The sequence below is a fragment of the Misgurnus anguillicaudatus genome, chromosome 21 (genome assembly GCF_027580225.2).
Source record: "Misgurnus anguillicaudatus chromosome 21, ASM2758022v2, whole genome shotgun sequence".
In the NCBI taxonomy this organism is placed as follows: Eukaryota; Metazoa; Chordata; class Actinopteri; order Cypriniformes; family Cobitidae; genus Misgurnus; species Misgurnus anguillicaudatus.
In genome coordinates, this window is record NC_073357.2 from 56,900,389 (window position 1) to 56,923,557 (window position 23,169).

At 36.6% G+C, this 23,169-nt stretch overlaps 1 protein-coding gene across 1 annotated transcript; it reads left to right on the forward strand.

The window, feature by feature from the left end:
• Positions 1-2,164: 2,164 nt before the first annotated feature.
• chrna7a (cholinergic receptor, nicotinic, alpha 7a (neuronal)) lies at positions 2,165-21,693 on the forward strand. The gene is made up of 10 exons (XM_055214678.2): positions 2,165-2,358; positions 3,828-3,967; positions 4,507-4,551; positions 5,412-5,521; positions 6,009-6,088; positions 10,628-10,795; positions 11,086-11,280; positions 20,268-20,354; positions 20,814-20,923; positions 21,057-21,693. The coding sequence occupies exons 1-10, from the start codon at positions 2,304-2,306 to the stop codon at positions 21,591-21,593; spliced, it is 1,527 nt and encodes a 508-aa protein (XP_055070653.1). The 5' UTR covers positions 2,165-2,303; the 3' UTR covers positions 21,594-21,693.
• Positions 21,694-23,169: the final 1,476 nt, after the last annotated feature.

The window sequence follows — 23,169 nt, forward strand, 5'->3', positions numbered from 1 at the left end:
GACACAATCAACTTGTGCATAAAGCGGCGAGGACATCTCTCACCCGCAAATACGCGTCATCCCGGTGGCATGACAACACCGGCCCTCGTGGCCAAAAAAAAACAGACCGGCCCACCGGGAATCCTCCCGGTTCTCCCTATGGCCAATCCGGGCCTGGAAACTACATAGTGTTGCTTTAAGGATAGTGGAAGATAAGAACAATCTTTCTGTATGACTCTACTTTCTGTATTACACTTAAAGTTCAACACCTACCCATAAAGAAACATGTTTTTTAACAGCTGTATTTATACAATATCTGTGTTTTCAGCAGCTGATAAATGAATGTGGACATTCACTTGGCTGTTCTTATTATGCTGAGCCGCAGGTTGCTGAGTTTAAAAGGTCTGGCTGGCTTTTCTGTGCTGTGGGCCACTTGCCAATCTCTGCTCTCATCCACCCACTATGCAGCTCAGTTTGTATACTGCGGGTATATAAAAAATTGCTAATACTACACACAGTATACATACTGCATGCTGCATATAAGTACTGTAGTGTGCATATTTCTAGCTGAAATCCTATTCTAAACAACCGAATTCACAAGACATTTTTGCTAAAATAACATTTGCAAATATGCAGCTTTAGTCAGTACAACTAAACTGCTAAACTTGGTATGCTTGTAAGAATGGTAATTACATATATGAGTTGAAAGGGGCTAATACATAGGTTTCAATAATCACTAATAGAAGCCAATTTATTAGGCGCAATGAAACATTTTCACCACTAGAGGTCGCTAAAAACAATAACCGCGAAGCTTGAGGACGCTGTGAAAGAGCTTGGAATGATGTGGTCTTCAACCTTCACTGTCGATAAGAATTGATTCCACAGGACTTACAAATAAAGTTTTAAACCTTTACACTCATATGGAAGCCCAAAGTGTTGCTTGATATAAAAGTTTGGTGTTCAAACTTCAGAAAATCGACTTCCGCACACGCACACCCATACATAAAAAATATATTTTCATATATAATTTTAAATTAGGGCTGTCAAAAAATTAATCGTGATTAATCGCATACAAAATTAAAATTTGTGTTTACATATATTGTTGTGTTAATATTATATGTAGGCCTATATATTAATACACATATACATTTTTATAATTTTTTATTTATATATATTATAAAATATATAAAAATCTAAATATGTAAATGTTTCTTAAATACATACACAGTTGTGTGTATTTATATATACAAAATAATTACACACAGTGCACACGTACTACGTATTATGCAAAAACAAGCTTTTATTTTGTATGCGATTATTCGCGATACATTTTTTTGACAGCCCTATTTTAAATATATTTCAAAATATACCAAAAAATTCACAGAATATAGCTATGTGCTGAAATATATTTTGAAATATGTTTATAAAAATTTATTTTTTTGGCCATTTTAAAGCATTTAAATATTGACGTCGCATTGGAGGAAAATCGTTGTATCTTGCAAACTTGTAAACATCACAGGTTTGAAAAGATTAAAATTCAATATATTTTCAACTCCAAAAATATTCTTGTTTATACATACTTATTATACGTGTTATACTTTATACCTTTTATATTTATATTTTGCCTTATGGGTTGTAAAGTTAGAAATATATTTGTTGCCCTTGAAATACGTTTTGAAATGTATGCTAATATATGAAAGTTAAAACTAAATATATTTACAAATTCAAAAATATATTTAATTAAGCTTTACTTTCTACACAATGTATTTAGCATATATTTAAAAAAAAATTTGGGCCAGAGAATTTTTTTTTTTTTGCGTATGGGCAGTGCCGTTATTATTGGTGAATGACATCAAAGTTTCACGAGCACCGCGAGAGTTGGAGAAGATAGGCTACATGACAAACTGGTTTTATTTTATGATTTATTTTGCAATTAATTAACTTTTTGATAATTTGTTTATTTCTTAATAATTATTTATTTTATTTTTACTTTTAGTTTATCAGATCTTTCATTTTCATATTACCATTTTTCGATTACCATCTGTGAGGAAAACCTTATTGATATAAAAAAAATTCACAAGAATCTCCTTGCAATAACTTAAAAACGTAATTGCAGCATAAAAGAACCATTCATGAGAGAGAGAGAGAGAGAGAGAGAGAGAGAGAGAGTTGGAGGGGGCGTGGCTTTAATCTCTTTGTTGATACCGCTGCTGTATTGACTTCTGCTCGTGGATGCTGAGAGCATCTACAGTAACAGGACTGAGGAATCTCACAGAATCACCTCGAGTTTTCCCTTCATTTTCGTTACTGAATTTTTGATAAAGATGGGAATTTGGGAATATTCTCTGTACTTCGCTACCACAGCGTGCTTATGGAGTGGTGAGTATGTGAATAAATGATTATGAAATAGCTCACGTGCCACCTTCATTACGTTATTGAATGACTCTCTTTTGTTTATAAGTTACAAGTTACACAATGTAAACCTTTACAGCTCACTTGTTAAATGTCTGCATGAACAAATGTATATGTTTAATAGGCCTATCTGGACTTTGATGCATAGATTTGATAGATGATGAAATTGATGCATAGATTTGACTGACATTAAATGTAAGTCCACATGGAGTTGTGTATTTTACTAACATATATTTCAACTGTTGCCTTGAGGATACAGATGGTCAGCTTATACTCAGTTTACATTGGTAGCATATGCAAAGTCATCCTATACAGTGTGTGAAAATGCATCTGTTTTGCATTTTTTTAAGACAATCTTTATTATAAAGATGCCAACATAACAATAAATTAGAGTTTATGTGGAAAAACAATTCACCTGAACTTCACTGGTCATTTTTATTTAGCTTCCTTTAAGGCAGCTGGCATGCACTTTACAGACTTTTGCAAAAGCTTATTTAAAAATATCACAAAGAGCATCTTGTGTCCATCAATGCAACCTGTCAAACATTTAACATTTTCAATTTTGCTAATTTGCTTAGTGATTTAGCTACAACAGTATAGTGTATTATTTTACATCAAAACAACTGTGTATTTGATATTTATTGATTCAAAAGCTTTCTGGCTCACACTTACACTTCTTAAACCTCATTGTACTGTGTTGTTGTGTATGTGTTTAGGGTTTGCATTATAATTTAATTTGTGTACCTCATAGATTTGCAATATGTTAACCCAGCAGGAAATTTTGCGACGTCGTCCACACACAGGCTTGTATTTTATTGGCATCGGTGTGACCTGTAAATGTAATTCAAGATTACAACGGATGCTTTGTGTACAGTATTGTGTCTGTGATACTGGCAAGTTTACTCTTTTTTTCTTTGTATGACGTTCATGAATCAGAGCTTTCATTTGATAAAGACTAAAAGCCTGATGTAATCTAAAGGACGTCCTCGCTGGAATAAGATTTTGAATAGATGTGATCTTAAGGGAATTAGACTGGGAAAATGAGATGAGACGGGCAGTAACTAAACTTAGGAAAAGACGCCAGGTGTCTAAGCTAGGTTTTTGACTTTCATAAATGCTATGTTCTTTAACGTGATGTGAGAATAAGGAAAATATCCAAGTGATATGCTAAGTATTAGCTTAATGAAATACAGTGGCAAGGAGTTAAATGCAAAGGTCAGACTGACTGGCGGAGGTTTAATGGCTGAAACCCAGCAGAAAATCTTTGATGAGGCTTTAGATCAATAGATGTACATCCAAATGAGCTGGGCCAGCTGCCTCGGTTGATTTGCAAGCAATCTCATTCAGTTCACATTCAGTATCTGAGAAATACTGTCTGAAACTCTGCAGCTGTGTCTTTAAATGCTTTAACCCTCACACGGTTTATTTTGTTGTAGTGTCACTACAGGGTGAACATCAGCGAAGACTCTACAGAGACTTGATGAAAGATTATAATCCACTGGAGCGACCCGTATTCAATGACACGCACTCTCTCACTGTCTATTTCAGCTTCAGTCTCATGCAGATTATGGACGTGGTAAGATGGTGGTCTAAAATCATTTTTCAGTGATATATATATTTATACAACAGTTCTTTCTGGTTCTCGAATCTGATTGGCTAAGAGCTATGCGATATTGTGCTGATAACGGCACTGGAACCGCTTCACCTTTCGTATCATTCCGCCACCTAGTGAATGGAGGTCCTAAACAGGCTCATCTCTGAATGGAAAAACACAGACGCCCTGTTTTGAATCACTCTCCGTGTGTCTCATTAGTTTACTAGCTCATAAAAAAAAAAAATCTGCTAATGGAATAAGAAAAGTTTTCTTGAATTAAGTGTTTATGAAAAAAGTTAACTTATTAACTTATTTCAAGAAAATTTTGCTTGTTTATGGTCTTGTTTTAAGTTTTGTCTAAGAAATAAACTTATTTTACTAGGTCATTTTGCTCATGAAGAAAATACATCTTGATTTAAGAATTTTTAGATATTTGTACTGAAAACAAGACAAAAATACTAAGTAAGAAAGTCATTTTTTGCCATGTAAGTAACTTTTTACTTTGTATTTTTCATCTTTAGGATGAGAAGAATCAAGTTCTTACAACTAACATTTGGTTACAGCTGGTAAGACCACATTTACTCTTTCTCTACATAAAAACCTAAGCCAAAGGAACATTTCCTGTAAAGTATTTTTGATGTGGATTGTAAATTATACAGAATAAAATGTGTACTTGTTTGCTCCACGGCAAAAACTTTTTGTGTTTTCAGTACAAATATCTAAAAAGTTTTCTGCATGAGCAAAATGACCTAAGAAAAGTTTTTGTCTAGTTTTTAGACAAAAAATATACAATTTAAGTAAAAAGTGTGATTAAAACAAGCAAAATTATCTGCCAATGGTGTGCAATTTTTTTTTGAATTAAGTGTTTAAGAAAAAAGTTAACATTTCTTTTTTCATTTTTTTTCTCACCCGCAGATATTTATCCTTTTTTTAAGCACAATTTCACTTAAAATGTATATTTTTCGTCTAAAAACTAGACATATTTTCTTAGGGCATTTTGTTCATCAAGAAAATACATCTTGATTTAAGAATTTTTAGATATTTGTACTGAAAACAAGACAAAAATACTTAGTAAGAAAGTCATTTTTTTGCAGTGTATTCAAAGTAAAATTATGCTGTTCGTTCTTTCATGTTTTCAGTCAAAATCTTGTTTTAAAATTTTTAGTCAGAAATTAAGAAATCAGCTTGAATACAAATGAAACTTAATTATTATATATCGGTAAGAACCTGGCAAAGTTTTTTTTACTAAATGTTAAAATATGTTTTTTATTATTATTTCTTCATTGATATTTACATTCAGGCATTTTGCAGACGCTTTTATCAAAGGTGCATTTAGATGCATTGACCCATAGATGCCTAAATTATTGCCATGTAAGGACTCCACAGCTGTTGTTGTGATATTAACACATGATTTGTGTTTTTTCAGTACTGGTATGATTATTATCTACAGTGGAACACATCTGAATATCCCGGTGTGGCGAGTGTTCGATTCCCTGACAGCCAGATTTGGAAACCTGACATCTTACTGTATAACAGGTTTGTTAAAGCGGCACATGCAGGCATTGCTCATCTCTTCTGTATCACAGAGGTTGCAGAGAAACCGCTTTCTTAAGCCTACAGTCCGTGTTTATGGATGATTTCGTGAGGAAAGCTAAATTGCCCGGAAAAAGTGCTGCTGTCTGAGAGAATGGACAAACCGAGATTGCACTTTTCCACCAGGAACACAAGAGCTTGACCCTGTATGTGTCGACTGAAATAAAGCCTAAGGAGTTGATTATGCTGCAGTGCTACTCAATGTAATCTTTCCTTCATGCCTGTCCATTAAGCTCTTGTGAATTTTTATGGAGAAATGCGATCACTAAATCATTCATGTACTGTATAAATGGATCTGACACCCGGTGCTTACTCAGTGCAGCGAAACTAATTCATTTATTTAATGTATTTACTTTGTATTGGACTCTGTGTTCTTTCAAGGTGAAGTTAGCATTTTTTTGTGCTTAAAAGCGTTCTTTTGTTTTCTTAGTGCTGATGAACGGTTTGATGCCACTTTTCACACCAATGTTCTGGTGAATTCTTCAGGTGCCTGCCAATACCTGCCGCCAGGTAGAGTCGATTTCACATACTGCTTTCCCCTATTAAAAAGGTTTTACAACCATTTAAGATGATTTATATATGTGATGCCTATTCACTATTTCTACATTCATCTTAATTATGTCTGCACACCTCTCAACAATATTCAAACTACTACTGTCTTAGGATGAATAACTTTGTTTTATTATTAGGGTGAATTTTTGGAAATTGGGATTTATACATCATCTGAAACTTAAATAAATGAGCTTTGCATTGATGTATGGATTGTTAGGATAGGACAATATGGCCAAAATACAACTATTGGGTGCAAAATAATCTAAATATTGAGAAAATCATCTTTAAAGTTGTCAAAATTAAGACCTTAGCAACACATATTACTAATGATGATTTTTTTTATATATAGGAAACTTAATTGAACATGATGTTTACTGAAAGGTATTGTGGAGGATTTTCTTTTCCGGGTGGATCATCAAGACTATTGGTCCTCCTAGTTGTCAATCAGGAGTGTTGCGCAATTGCATTTTTTTAAAAAGTGGAGAAGGCGGCTCTTTTCTAAAATTTGAGAAAATCCTCCGCTACACCTTTGGTATCCTAATGATTTTTGGTTTTAAAAAAAAGTATAATTTTGACCCATATTGTTGGCTATTGCTACAAAAATACTTGTGCTACTTATGACTGGTTTTGTAATCCAGAGTCACATTTGTAAGTCGCTTTGAATTAAAGTACCCCCCAAAACTACTCACTTTATCTGAATAACCATCCTATTGTTCAACTATTGTTTATGGGTCAAAGAAACTACACTTTAAAAAATGCTGTGTTTTCTTAAATTCTTAAATAAAGGCGGGGTGCTTTAGGTGTTCTCAAAATATCAATATTGGCTTTCAGAGATCATGCACCCTGCATTTAAGATGCATTTTCTTAATTAGCAAAATGACCTAAGAAATTAAGTCTAGTTTTTAGACCAAAAACATCAAATTTAAAGCGTAACTAAACCCCTGTTCAGAGCCTGACTCCACCCACTGGCAATATTTGAAAAGTGCGAGAAAAGTGGGCAGATCCCAACGGAGATAGAGGGTACGAACTAAGCTCGTACCAAGTGTGTGGTGAGATCGTAACAAGGGCGTGGTGAGCTTGAACCTGCTTACGTCACGAGTTACTTTTTGGACCCAACATCCAATAGGAAAATTCAACTGCAGTGGCCACCGTTCAACCTGAAGAGGGCAGCACTCAGACGTTTTTACACCATATATTGTAGTATTGAAACTTTATATACAAATGTCAAAAACGTACTAAAATCAATGAACAGCACTAATAAAGCATCATTCTTACAGATCATTAACTAAAAAAAGTTGGTTTAGGGTTTAGTTACTCTTTAAGTGATTTTGTGCATAAAACAAGCAAAAAAATCTGCCAGTGGGGAAGCAAAAATCTTGAACATTTTTCTTAAACACTAAATTCAAGAAAATGCAAGAATAATTAGCTTACCTCATTGGCAGATTCTTTGCTTGCCTTATGCACATAATCACTCAAATTCTACATTCTTGGTCTAAAAACCAGACTCATTCTTGGGCCGTTTTGCTCATCAAGAAAAAACATCTTAATTTAAGAATATTTAGATATTTTTACTGAAAACAAGACAAAAATACTAAGATTTTTTTTCTTTAAAATAATTTTTTGTAGTGCATGATCTCTGAAAGCCAATGTTGATATTTGAAATCACCTAAACAAACACACCCCTACCCCAATAGAATCTGGACCTTCTTTTGATAGACCCGCCCCACACATACGCGACCCAGGCAACAATGTCAGTTAGTAGACACACCCCTTACTGCTGATTGGCTACGAGTGTGATTTGGTACTCGGCCTGACTCCCTTTTCCAAAGTGTTTTTCAAAAATCATGCACCCCGCCTTTAAGCGAATTTCCGCTTAAACCAAGCCAAAAAATCTGCTAATGGGGTAAGACTAAAATCTTGAACTTTTTTTCCTAAAACACTTAATTCAAGAAAACCCCACTGGCAGATTTGTTTTGCTTGTTTTAAGCACAAATTTACTTAAATTGTATATTTTTTAATCTAAAAACTAGATTTATTTTCTTAGGTCATTTTACTTATTGAGTAAATGCATCTTGATTTAAGAATTTTTAGATATTTGTACTGAAACCAAGACAAAACAACTAAGTAAGAAAGTCATTTTTTGCAGTGTAGTGTATTTGCCTGAGCAACATCCTTTACTTGGGATTGCTGCTGTGGGAAGCTGCACTGAGCCTTAAACCAAAATGAACATTTGATTCATGAGCAGATGTGCTGCCCCCACACTAAATTCTCTTTGTAGTGACATTGGAGAAATTGCCTTCTCTTGAACTTCCATAAAGCTTTATCAAAAGTCATGGTTATGCTTTATGGCAAAAGAAGGCAATGACAGAAAAGGTGAAATACTGAAATACTCAAACAACCAACTGTTTGAAGTAAATTACAGTTTATTGTATGGTGGATTACACAATTGCATGTCATTATTTTTTTCTGCTGTTTTAAAATATATTTTTAATTATCAAAAAGGGATATTCCAGCCACATATCAAAATTACCTCAAGCAATCCGAGATACAAAAATCCATCATCTTTCAGACGAACACATTTGGTGTTATTTTAATAAATGTCTTTGCTCTTCCAAACTTATAATTAGGGATGCACCGAATCCAGGATTCGGATTCGGCCGAAAACTGGGCTTTTTGACAGGGTTCGGGTTCGGCCGAATCCTAGATTTTTTTTCCACCGAACCGAACCCTTGGCTTGCGCTACGCTGGTCGACGTCACGCGGCCGTTGATTACACACATCGGGTGCTGAGGTGGAGATGAGCTTTTTCTTTCGGTGAGCCTTAGGGGCTGGACACACCAAAACTTTTAAACACGGCTGAAAACGCCTTGAGGACGCCAAATGCCAGCTGTTTTTCAGCCGAGCGTGCTTGGTAGCTGTGACCATAGATATGTATAAAGGCTAGATGGCTCGTCCGCGCTGCTGGCCAATGGAGTGCAACGTCCGCATTTTGGCGGCCATCTTACGACAGGGCGCTCGCTCACTCGTAGCATTGAGTTTTAATGATGCAGGTACTTTTAAATGACCATAACTTGCTTAATTTTTTACCGATTTTCAAACGGTTTGGTTTGTTATAAACGTCAAAGATGTACCTATGACACTGCATACCTATACTAAACATAAAAAATAAATTCATGAAACATGTTAAAGCATCCAGAATTATAGCCACGTTAATAACGTATGTAAAAATCCAAACCGTTTGAAAATCGGTAGAAAACTGAGCAAGCCATGGTCATTCAAAAGCACCTGCACCATTAAACTCAACGCTACGAGTGAGCGAGCGCCCCGCCGCAAGATGGCCGCCAGGTGATGCCGTTAGGGACTCCGCCTTGAGCCATCTAGCCTTTATACATATCTATGGCTGTGATGCTTCAGCTGTGAGCCGGTTGGTTGCTGTGGTAATGTCCTGCCCCTCCTCCACTGTAATTGGACGGCCGTGTGAAAACTGACATTGACGAGCGGAGCTTCTCACTCAAAGTTAAATATAGTTTTCAGCGCGGAGCTGCTTGCTTATTGGAAAAACGAGCGTGTCGCAACGCATCGCTTTCATTATGCATAGACTTATGGTAATTGTCAAAATAGTTTTTCCAACTTGTCATCCTGGCATAATGTACAGTTAAAATTAAATAAAATGAAAAATACACTGCTGTGGACGTTGTTTACTTCATTAATGTGTTTTACTGTGTTAATGGAATAAGGATGCGAGTAGGATTCGGTATTCGGTTTCGAATTCGGCCGAATCTTAAACGGTGGATTCGGGATTCGGCCGGACCTAAAAAAATCTGGATTCGGTGCATCCCTACTTATAATGGTAGAAAACAGGGATCAGGGAACAACTTCTGACTTTAAACCCCCAAAGAGAATGCATTTATCCTTTACAGAGGTATTCCACACGGCTCCAAGGGGTTAATAAAGGTCTTCTGTGCATAATCGATGCGATTGTGTAAGGAAAATATCCATATTTCAAACTTTATAATCTGTAATAACTAGCTTACGTTATGCAGTGACTTGACGTGAGTCCAAGAAGGCATCGTTAACGGAAGCTAGTTATTATAGTTTATAAAGATATGTATATTTTTCTTGCTATATCGCATCAGTTATTCACAGAAGACCTTTATTAACCCCTCCGCTTCGCATCATGCCTAACAACACCCTTCAGCCGTTACTTATTCACGATACAGCACAGCCTCTCGTACCTTATTGCTTATTACACAAACAAGATAATAAGAAACTAAAAGTGAAAATTGGTCCCTATACTAAAGTGTTACCCTTTTCTCATTTTTTTACAGAAAATATATTGTTATGGCCTGGACATCATCTAATTCATGGCAATGAGTACTAAATTATTAAAATAAGCAAAAAATATAACTATCTTATCTATTGTCTATTGATCTATAACTCCTATTGCATAACTTTAATCACTGTTCATTAAAAATCTTCCACACATTTCTGTTTACAGGTATTTTTAAAAGCACATGTCACATTGATGTCCGCTGGTTTCCCTTCGATAGTCAAAGGTGCGATCTTAAATTCGGCTCATGGACGTATGGTGGGTGGTCTCTGGATCTGCAGATGATTGAAGCCGACATCACTGGATATATCGCTAATGGAGAGTGGGACCTTGTGGGTAGGGTCTTAAAATTTGAGTTGAAGTCATTCCACGTTTTGAAACACCAATGCTTGAATGTACTCGGTCCAGTTTAGCAATCTAAATATGTGCAATAATTCATATACTGAATTTCTGTTTATGCATTTGGCAGATTTTTTTATTTTTTACGTTGCTAACTCAATACTCTCCCAATGAGCTACAAGAACACTCATTTACAACAGGGCAGAGGAAAAGTATAAAAATATTGTTTGTTTTCATTCATATCATGCATTAATTTCCTTACATCACCCCATTATATGTGGTTGAAGAGGTTCCAGGTCGCAGGAATGAGAAGTTTTATGACTGCTGTAAGGAGCCGTATCCTGATGTGACGTTTACAGTAGTGATGCGCAGACGGACGCTGTATTATGGTCTGAATCTTCTCATCCCCTGTGTGCTCATCTCTACTCTCGCCCTGCTGGTCTTTCTGTTGCCTGCTGACTCCGGAGAGAAGATCTCTCTTGGTGAGTGTAAGGATACATTTAGGCCATGTTTACATTAGAGCATTTGCGTTTTAAAACGGCATTTTAAAATGAAAACGATCCTCGTTTATACTGGCATTTTAAAAAGAATCTTCATCCACACTATACACCACCATAAACGCATGAAACATGACCAATCACGTAACTGGGCATGCGCATAAAAGTGTAAAATAACTTATTACTCTAATAATAGCTTACCTTTGCGCATTTATGCAGCCTAGGGGTGTGCGACATTGACAAAAAAATCATACCTGGGTCCTTTGCTGGCAACTATAACAGACACGATTTTTGAACCTATAAAAATGTGTTTGGGAAAGTCTTATACTGTTCTATCTCCCCCCTACAACATATTTATATGATTAATAGGTTAATTTTGATTTTGTAACTAAACAGAAAGGTCTTTATGATTTAAAAAGAAAGCATTCAAGTGAACAGTACTAAACAGTAGCGAACTTGAAACAAAAATAAATTTCAGCAAATGCAAACTTCAATCAAACATAGTCAGAGGTGAAGTATTGCTTAAGCCTACAGAAATGCTTATTGCATTAATTTTTAAAAGTGTGTGAGGTCCGTGCACGTCCTCCGCTAGCAACACACAAATAGTTAAAAGCGCAAGCGCCTAAACGAGCATTATATATTAATGACGTTGAGTTTATTGTTTTTATTAATTTATATTTACAAAACTTATCAACAAAACATCGATTAAAATTAAGAGACAAATTATCTGAAACGAAATTCATTTTAAAGTAGCAAACAAAACTTACATTAAACTGGAAAATAATGTCTGACCCATTACAATTCTCCCTTCATATTGGCCTTTATAACACCTATATGGCGTTTTAAATTACAGTCTATCTTTCGTAAGCTAACTAAATTTAAACAAAACATAAACACTTATATGTTCTAGCTCCCCCCTACAACATATTAATATGATTAATAGGTTAATTTTGATTTTGTAACTAAACAGAAAGGTCTTTATGATTTAAAAAGAAAGCATTCAAGTGAACAGTACTGAACAGTAGCGAACTTGAAGCAAAAATAAATTTCAGCAAATGCAAACTTCAATCAAACATAGTAAGAGGTGAAGTATTGCTTTAGCCTACCAGAAATGCTTATTACATTAATTTTTAATGTGTGTGAGGTCCGTGCACGTCCTCCGCTAGCAACACACAAATAGCTAAAAGCGCAAGCGCCTTAATGAGCATTATATTAATGACGTTGAGTTTCTTGTTTTTATTAATTTATATTCACAAAACTTATCAACAAAACATCGATTAAAATTAAGAGACAAATTATCTGAAACGAAATTTATTTTAAAGTAGCAAACAAAACTACATTAAACTGGAAAATAATGTCTGACCCATTACAATTCTCCCTTCATTTTGGCCTTTGCAACGCCCATATGGCGTTTAAAATTACAGTCTATCTTTCGTAAGCTAACTAAATTTAAACAAAACATAAACACATTAAACCCAACAATACTCAAACATTAATATAAAACAGACATTATCTATAAGGATACATGTTAAAACAATCAGATATAGAGTTTATAATAGCTGGTTGGTAGATGTTTACTATTTTTGGCAAAACCTCCGTTGCAAACCAACATTTACATGAATAAAATAATTTTTAGACGACACGGTTCAAGTGAGCCACAAATGTGTGACCTGCATACAAACCCAACCGTTGGGTTAAATGAACCCAGAAAATGTTTAGATTTGACCCAACAATGGGTTCAACCAACACAGCAGTTTGGATAGTAACAACTCGGCATAGGTAAAAATCAACCCAATGAGCTAGGTTCGTCCCTTTTTGACCCAAGACTGGGTTGAAAATAACCCAGCATGAACTTGGATACGTGCATTTGCGATTGATTGAATATTTAGAACCCTATTTTAATGATCTAAGTGCATTGTCTATAGCGCACAGCGCAACGTCAGAATGGGCGTGTCTGTTTCCACTTTGGCTAATTTAACGACAAGAAAAATTTTTTGTGTGCCGAGCGCATGCGAAAATGGTTGGTCCTAGTTTTTTAATGAGTAATGGGAGTATTTTGGGCGTAACGTGCTATAAACCAATGAGAGTCTCAGCTCTCATCCCCTTTAAAAGCCAGTTGCGCTGGCGCTATGTCTAATCCCTATTTAGATGACGGACTTTGTAAACTGAAAAACTATGCGTAGGAAGAAGATCCCCAGTTTAAGATTAATGTTAAATAATTGTGTTGTTTTTCACTTGTATTGAATTTTTTTATTAAAACCTTTAAAACCCGTTTTCTTTTAGTCATGTACTTACCAGGCTACAGGTGAAGCAGCTCTTTGCGCCTTCTAACGTCTCATAATTAGTCCTCATTTATGTCCAAGAGACTCAATAATAATCTTTTACATTCAATCCTTTAATCTTTCATATTTAAAAGCGTTTTTGTGCTGCTGCGCATTCATGTATGTGATAAGCAAACCCGCGTTGTCGTTCCATTTATAGGCGCATATTACTAATGCACTCTTTAAATAACAAAAAACATATTGCGTAGTCTATTTTAGTTGCCTCAAAATAGGAACGCGCCAACAATGTGCCTGAACACACCTCGTTTTCAGACCAGAACGCCCATGGGCGCAAAAGGGGGCGCAAATGCATTTGCTATTTAAACAACGTGGCACTAAACATGAAAATTATCATTGCGCAGGGTGGAAACTAGCAAAAGACACTTGCGTCGCGCATTGCCCTGCATTGCGCCGTGTGTTAGATAGAGCCCATAATTTTCAAGGCAAAGCGACATTGGCAAATGATATCAGTGCCAGAAGTAAAGTTGTAACTTATACCCCTGGTTTTACAGACAAAGCTTAAGGTTTGTCCTAGACTAAAACACATGTTTGAGCTGTCTCAACTGAAAAAATGTAATAAAGATTAGTTTTGCATGTGCACGTGAAGCTATCGCGTGCGCATGTGCAACTATTGCGTGCGCACGTGAAAGCGAAAGTTGTATGTGTGCACGCGATAGTTTTACGTGCACACGTGAAACTAAACTTGAAAAAATAATTAGGTTATGCGTGAGCACATGAAAGTTTCACGTGGTCACATGAAACAAAACTTTAGATTTGTTTACTCCAATGTCACCTTAGGGGCCCGGTATCATTTTAATTTTAAAGGTGATTTTCTCAATATTTTGAGTTTTTTGCACCCTCAGATTCAGAATTTTCAAATTGTTGCATCTCTGCCAGATGTTGTTATATTCTAACAAACCATTCATTAATGTACAATATTAAAATATTGTAAAAAAATGACCCTCATGATTTTTATGATTTTGTTAGCATCATCAGCTACATCTTCATGAAGGTCCACCACAGTCATTTCAAAGTCCTGCACTTTCACATCGTTTCTTTCATTTTTTTTTTTTGCTTGTTCATATAAGACTTTATGAGATCTGGTGTGTCTTATGACAAAGTCTCATGGTTCACTGTTGTCCCATTTCAGAGAAACGTGTGTGCCAAAATTGCAGTAACATGTTTGACTGGCTGGTGTAAAAATACTTTAAGGGCATTTTCCTCAGTTTCAGTCTTTGCGTATTTACTGCACTTAGCCTTTGTAGGGCAGTATAGTGGTGGATTGTGATTGTGGCTGCGTCCTGAAAACTCTAAATTGCTGCTTTCTGAGGCAGCTTTCCAAGGCAGGAAGGCATCAAGGCATGTCCGAATTCAACGTTAGGTTTACTTCCTGTCTCCTGAGATACCTATGCGCGTGCGCGCATGGGGAATGTGATTGGTCGAGCTTTGTCGAGTTCGAAAAAATAAAATGGCGGCCAAGGAAGCGACTGGAGCACACATTTAGTGTAAATAAAGGTAGATATTCACTTTTTACACATTTTAATTGCATTTCTAGCGAGAAATTAGCATTGTAGTTTTCAAATATGTGATTAGTTATCACAAAGGCACTCTCTCTTTATATTTCAAACACGCTGAAGTGCGTCCGAAAGTCTTTCTCTGAGCTGCCTTCATGCCTCCGAAGTCATTTCCTCATGAGGCAGCGAGGCAACGAGTCACTGCCTTAAGTTTTCGGACGCAGCCTGTGTTGCGTTGCCAGATTTGTAACTTTTAAATTTGCAGCCTTTCTGAGCGTTACTAGTGTTTGGCATTAGCTGCATGTGTGGCATAAGGAAACTCAAAAAGCTTTTTTTTTAATTTCACTACATAGTCAATGTTTAGACCTTTGTGGTGAAATCAAAACCTATAAATTACTTCTACTCCTACCATTAGTACCAGAAGTGCATAAATTTCACGTTCTCCATTTTAAAATATATTCAGTTTTGCTCTTTCTGCTCACTCCTTTTTTGCTGACTATGTGGTATATACTCATATTTTATTTGCAAATGCATTTCGGCACAATGCACCCCCGCAGACAATTTATGCAGACGTTCCTTTAAGCTACTGTAAGTGGTGTGTTGTGAGATTAATGGCTTGCCAAAGATGGCGGCAGTGATTAATGCGGCTGGAGAGCTTTGAAGGCCAAACGTCTGTGTGTTCTCGAAGCCGCTGGATTTAAAGGATCCTGCCACCGTTTCAGATGGAGACTGAACCTGAAATCACAGCAGGGCACAATTTATGATTTCATTTTGTCCTTTCTAAATGGTATTAGTGCGACTGCCAGCACCAGTACGCTTCACAGACTGAATTATTGTCTGTGTCTCTGTCAGGCTCCAGATCAATAGTTTATATAACAGGGATTAACTGACTGTATCTGATACTTTCAGGTTAAATGGGACTTCTTATTTTCTTAAGTAATTAGGGCACTGGCTTATTTTATAGTCATTGAATGTTAAGTCTCCCCTGTCGTGGTTTTAGGGATGTACTTGGCCACGTGCTGCACCGAGATGTCCAGTTGAGATCAGATTTAATATATACAAAGATTTAAATGGAGATTTAAATTAAGATGTTTCAACATCTTGGGGCGGTTTCCCGGACAGGGCTTATTCTAGTCCCTAAAATGCATGTTTGAACCGTCTTCATTTAACTGTTTTCCCACCAGTTGCCAGCCACCGCTGCATTTATTATGATTTTCACAAAAGTTGAATGCCTTCCAGAAAATGTTCTTCTCTAAATATTTAAACATACAACACATCAAATGACAGAACAGTTTCATCCTACCTTCATTTGTTCTCTTTTTATCACCTCTCAAATATGGGTAGGTTTCTTTAAAGCGACACCATATAATTTTTCAACGTTCATAATAAATTTTCAAGACCGTTGTGATAGTACATCGACTTTTAATAGGTTGAATGACATGTCTACCATAGCCTGGCGGGGTCTGTATCACTTTTACTCGTATTTTAAAACTTAGGGTTTCTGGTAGTAACCAGAGCACAAAAAAACTACAAAATTCGACTGCTTTGCGGCATACATCACTTCCTCCACACACATTTTTTTAACGTGAATTTTGCTGGAGGCTACTTAAGGAGTGTATAGAGCAAATTCCATGATGTGGCTCTGTGGCACCGTGTTAGTGTCACGGACCTATGACACGGGCGACCCGGGTTCGATTCCCCTTTAAGGCAATTTTTTATATAAACTCACGATCTTGATTCATACATAAATGCGATCTTCTTTATAATGACGGTGATTATCTTGCATATAGTTCCCTGTATTCAGATGCTGCATTCACGTGTTCACATATTTAACTTTCTTTTACTGTCAATGTATTTACATTACAATCCAGGATGCTATAGCAGTCAAACTTGCTCAAACTCACACAATGTAAAACCAAACCCTATTCATTCACCAATCAGATCCGAGCGTTTCTCTCTTCTCTCTTCCTCATTTGCTGCGTTCCGCTGTCACTCGTATTACAAAGCGGCAGACCTAAACACATCGGTTTACTTGGATTTGGAGCGACAATTTTCACATAAAAGAGAGGAAAAACGAGCGCCATTGCGGAAAATCCTGGTGGCGAGGGAGAGAGAGACGATGCAACAATATTTGTTTGAAAAAAGGCAAGGAAATACGTCTGGTCGTTTCTGAATTGGAAGGCTGCAGCCTCCGGAGGTCAAATATGCAGGCTGCATACGTCATCAAACCTGGTTTTTTAAGTAAACCTGAGCATTACATACGCAAGTCATAAGCATACTGCAACAATTTACGATTAACTAAGTATAATAGTCAACTTTATAATTGTTAATATTCTGAAATAAGACAGTCTTGATGACGTATGCAGCTTAGAAATACGACATATCCGGAGGCTGCAACCTTCAGATTGAGAAATGGCTCCTGCCACGAGTTCCTCATCAGAAAGTTGTAACATGACTGCGTTTCTCCCTGATGCCTCAAAATGTTGATCGTTTAGCATTTTAAAGGTTTAGTTTTTAGTTTAGTTTTAAGGTTGGCCAGTTCTTTTCCTTTGCGACAGTGCTGCGGCACTTGTGGCCTCTAGGGGCGCTAGGCGTGAAAAATACATGTCTAGCGCCCCCTAGTGGCCAAAAAGTTCCGCGGTGTGCCTTTAAAAATACGAAATTTTGAGTAAAAAGCTGAGATGATTGCATTTTTGAAAAGGACTTTTGTTAGAGATCAGATTTAGAGCTATGATCAAAGGACACACAGAGTTTTTACTGTTTTTGGATCAGTGGATGCTTCAGTGTTTTATAAGTTGGGTAAGAGCGCCACCTAGTGGATAATAGCGGAGATATGGATTGCCGTAAAAGCTCGCCATGGCAGGGACGTGTTTTCTCTTAATTGACAAGATAACCTTGTACTGACATACCTTAACAGTGCTGTTGTTTTGTCTCAAGATTCACACCTGTAATATATTTTTGTAAGGCATGTTTGTAAAAACCACTTAAATGTGCTAATATAACTAAGGCGTAGTCCTGGAATAATCTGAAACCTGTCCGGGATACTGCCCCTTTGTGTCCACATTAGAAATTGTGGATTAAAAATGTTGTTAAAGCCTGAAAAAAAGAAAAGCTTAAAATTATTATACATTTAAAATGTCTCTAATGAAATGCAAGTTTCCTTGCTTCCATTGAAGTCTAATAAGCTTTATTTATGTAGCACTTTATACACTTTAAAAGCAATACATGGGAAGAAATGATCAAACAGAAAAAAAAGGATCATTATTCAGTTGAATAACAGCGCTAATGTTGCAAATTTGTCAAATATGAAACGTGGAATCAGCTTTAAAGCAACTCTGCAGAAAACAGTGATGTCATCAATTTATTTCAAGTTTTGTTTAAAATTTTGTTTCTTAAATCATTCTGGGTTCACATGGATCATCACTTTTTCAGTTGTCCGCCCGAGGTGCAATTTAGGATAATGTGCCTTGCAAAAAAGGGCACCTTTCCGCAAGCCGAACATTCACATCCATAGTATTCTTTTATCCTACTATGGAAGTGAATGGGGCTCATGATCGTTTTTGTTACAAACATTCCTCAAAGTATCTTCCTTTTTGTTCATCAGAACAAATACATTTTTACAGGTTTGTAACAACATGAGAGTTAGTAAATGATGACAGAATTTTCATTTTTGGGTGAACTATACTTTTAATGGTTCTGTGAGAAAACCCAGTATTTCTGATTGGCCTGAGGCTGGGATTAAGTGGATTTTAAGCAAAAGAATAGGCTTTATGCCACGCTGCACTACTTCCTGAACTTCAGCCAGCTCCTTGTTTCCTGTCTGCCATTATTGGACAAACTGATTAATCCAGGTGTGCCTGACCTTAGTAGTCACGACAACAATAATCAGACACACCTGGATTAATCAGTTTGTCCAATAATGGCAGACAGGAAACAAGGAGCTGGCTGAAGTTCAGGAAGTTGTACAGCTGGGCATAAAGCCTATTTGATGAACGTAAAAGTTATAATATGTGCCGAGAACATTCGGTCAATATCATTATCTCATTTATCTCACAGAGCTGGCGTTTAGCGGCTTTTAAATCAGAACCCAGACATTTGTATTAATTGGCCCATGTGATAGGCTACTGCACATACAGTATAGTAGCAGTTGTGATGGGGAGCAAATATACAGTGTCGGTATGTGTCCATTCACGGGTGATTTTCACGAAAACTTGGTTTTAAAAATGTCAAGCATGAAAATGTAAAAGTTGCTTAAATTGACTTTTTTTCCCACCAGACATTGAAAAACAAAGTCTGGAGTAAATGGGAACATTCATTTAAAAACTTTTACTTATCATTTAACACTTTTTGTAACATAATTTAAAAAATGAGTCCTAAAAAATCTCATTACCGCAACAGTCAGAAAACATCAACACTGACATATTTTCAAAATGACATGACAAACCTGAAAGAACATAATTTGGAGATTCTGCACATGCATTTAAAATCAAAGTATTATGCTTCTATTAATTAAATTAACATTTAATAAGCGTCTGTTGCGGTAATGATAATCAAAATGTCGTGTAAGCATTCTGACAAGACAATATTTAAAATTAACTGTAAAAAAATGATCTTACCTGGTAGCCATCTTGAAGTAACTGGTCCATGTGCTTGGTCACTCAAAATCAAACTTTATTAAAATTCTGTATGTGTGCTTAAACTGTTCTCAAAAAGTGTTGCGGAGGATGAGAACATCAGGCATGGACACATAATTTTCCTACTTTTTCTTCATTATTATTATACATGAATATTCAGTAAATATTTTTCTGTCATCTAAAGTAGTCTAGCAAAACATCCATTTTTTTTTCTTAATATTTTTGTGTTAATTTGATTAAATTACAACATAAAGCATGTTCAAACACAGCCGGACACATTGCGGTAATGAGAATTTCAGCAGAAAATGAGATAAAATTTCCGATTATAAATTCTTATGTTGAAATCACACATTGTGCAAGGTAAAACACAGTATTGTGTTAATTCTGATGCTTATTAATATTACACATTTTAAAGCTAAAATCATTAGTGCCGTGGTTTTTCAATGGTTTCGTGAGAATCACCCTCACATGTTGCTGGCTCTAAAAATAATTCTTTTTTTAAGGGATCACAGTTCTGCTCTCATTGACGGTTTTTATGCTTCTGGTAGCAGAGATAATGCCAGCAACATCAGACTCTGTGCCTTTAATCGGTGAGTCCAATGTTTGCATATACTGTATTCACTATAGATATTCACTGTTGATTTATACACAGCCTAGAAGACAATAAACTGCAATGGAATTTAGTGTTTTAGTTAATTGAACAATTTATAACACACATTATGATCCACTGTACCCAAGCTAAATACATTATAGGTTTTCATAATAATATTTAAAATTGATCTCTCACACACACACAGAGAGAGAGAAAGAGAGAGAGAGAGAGAGAGAGAGAGAGAGAGAGAGAAAGGGAGAGGGAGAAAGAAAGCGCGAGAGAGGTGACAGTCATTTTAATTATGAAAACCTATAATGAATGAATATTACATCCTGATAAAAATTCAGCTTGAAATCTCTGGATATGTAAATGTAGTATTTAGCAGATACTGCAAGGGTGATGTAAACTTATAAGCAGAACTGGATGTGTTATCTAATTCTCTTCTTTCTCTGATCAGCTCAGTATTTTGCCACCACCATGGTTATTGTTGGGCTGTCTGTGATCGCCACAGTCTGGGTACTGCAGTATCATTACCACGATCCTGATGGAGGAAAGATGCCAACATGGGTAAAGCTTTTATGTTTTACTCCACTTATAAACTAATCTGTATACAAAATTTTATTTTTTGGTTGTATTTAAATAAAGAGACTAAGAGACTCTCGCCACTAAGAGATTTCAATAGATTTGGTTTTGCTCTTAGACCCGTGTGGTGCTGTTGAACTGGTGCGCGTGGTTCTTGAGGATGAAGAGACCCGGTGAGGACAGAGTTCGCTCGGCCTGCCACAACAAACAGCCACGCGTCAGTCTGTCCAGCGTGGATCTAAACATCAGCACCGGAGCGGCACAATCCACCAACGGAAACCTGCTGTACATCGGCTTCCGTGGCATGGACACGATTCACTACGCCACGTCGCCGGACTCCGGGGTCATCTGCAGCCGACTCATGGGCGCAGGTGAGGAGGACGTGTTGCTCCCCGGGGCCCAGGCGTCCTCTGTTAGCAGCGGTCCCGGCGATTCCGAACTGTCCAAAATCTTGGATGAGGTTCGGTACATAGCCAAGCGCTTCAAGGACCAGGACGAGGAAGAGACTTTGTGCAACGAGTGGAAGTTTGCTGCCTCTGTCATCGATCGTCTTTGTCTCATGGCGTTTTCCATGTTCACCATCCTCTGTACCATCGGGATCTTAATGTCTGCTCCTAATTTCGTAGAGGCCATATCTAAAGATTTCTTCACTTGAGGACTTTTTACACATTAAATGTTGTTTTTTTAATTCTCAAAGCCTCTTAAAGTGACCGTTCACCCAACATTAAAATTCAATTTTATTACATTAGTCATGATTTTGGGGTGAACTGTTCCTTTTAGTGTAACTTAATTCAATAGCAGATTGTAACTCTCTAAAACTGTTGTAGAGAGGTCAGATTAAATATGAAGCAGAAGGATGTATACTTTTAGGATGTTTACGGTCCCAGTTTTGTATGCAAAGTCTATTCATTTGTAGTCATTTGCATGTTGATTCGTCCAAAAGATGGATGCAGAATACATTTTGGACATACATGCAGTATGTTTTTTTGCCATGTGACCTTTGACCTATGATGTAATCAGAACAGCCACAATCTTAATTTACATATGCGTTGTATACATGAATGTCGGGACAAGACCCATCCACTTTTTAAGGCCAATGATATTGGACCCACTCACTTTTTCTCTAATTTAGCACATATGTCTGTTCACTTGTCAATCAAATCCATTCCATGAGAGGAATGCCCTAATAAATTAAAGGTGCAGTGTGTAATTTTTAGAAGGATCTCTTGACAGAAATGCAAAATGATATACAAAACTATATTATCAGGGGTGTATAAAGACCTTTCATAATGAACCGGTATGTGTTTATTACCTTAGAACGAGACCTTTTTATCTACATACACCGAGGGTCCCCTTACATGGAAGTCACCATTTTGTGCCGCCATTTTTCTACAGAAGCCCTAAACGGACAATTTTTTTTACTAAGTTGTCTCCGACGATGAAATGTTTGTCTGGTGGCGGTTACCGTAGCTTCTCTATGTGTTTCAAAAGCGAGGGGTGAGCAGTGGACTAAGCCATTGGTTGCAATTCCTAACCTCACCACTAGATCCCGCTAAAATTTACACACTGCACCTTTAAACTCAGTTCTGCATTTTAGCTACATCCTTGACTTCCTCCTATAATCCATTTCACTTCCATGTAAATTTAAATCCATTTTGTGTTTTCACTACTTTCACGTCCTGCATTCACGCTACATGACAAGGCAAACAAGGTTTTAGGCTATTAAAGGTACAGTGTGTAACTTTTAAAAGCATCTCTTGACAGAAATGCAATATATTACACAAAACTATATTATAAGTGGTGTATAAAGACCTAAAATAATGAACTGTTATGTGTTTATTACCTTAGAATGCGCTTTATTACCATACACCGTGGGTCCTCTTACATGGAAGTCGCCATTTTGTGCCGCCATGTTTCTATAGTAGCCCTAAATGGCAGTTTTGTCACTAGTGTATTATTTTGTCTTAGATGACAACATGTTTGTCCTGTGACGGCTACCGTAGCTTCTCTTTGTGTTTTGGTGAACGGTGGACTGAGCAGTTGGTTGCAATTCACAATCTCACTGCTAGATGCCTCTAAAATTAACACACTGCACCTTTAAGCAATTGTTTAATTAAAATGCTCCAATATACAAGAAAATGTCATCCACTCCAGTAAATGTTTTGGACCCAACCACTTTTTTTGCTTCCGATGCAAAATGAATTTGTACCTGCATCGCTTAAAGAGCCAGC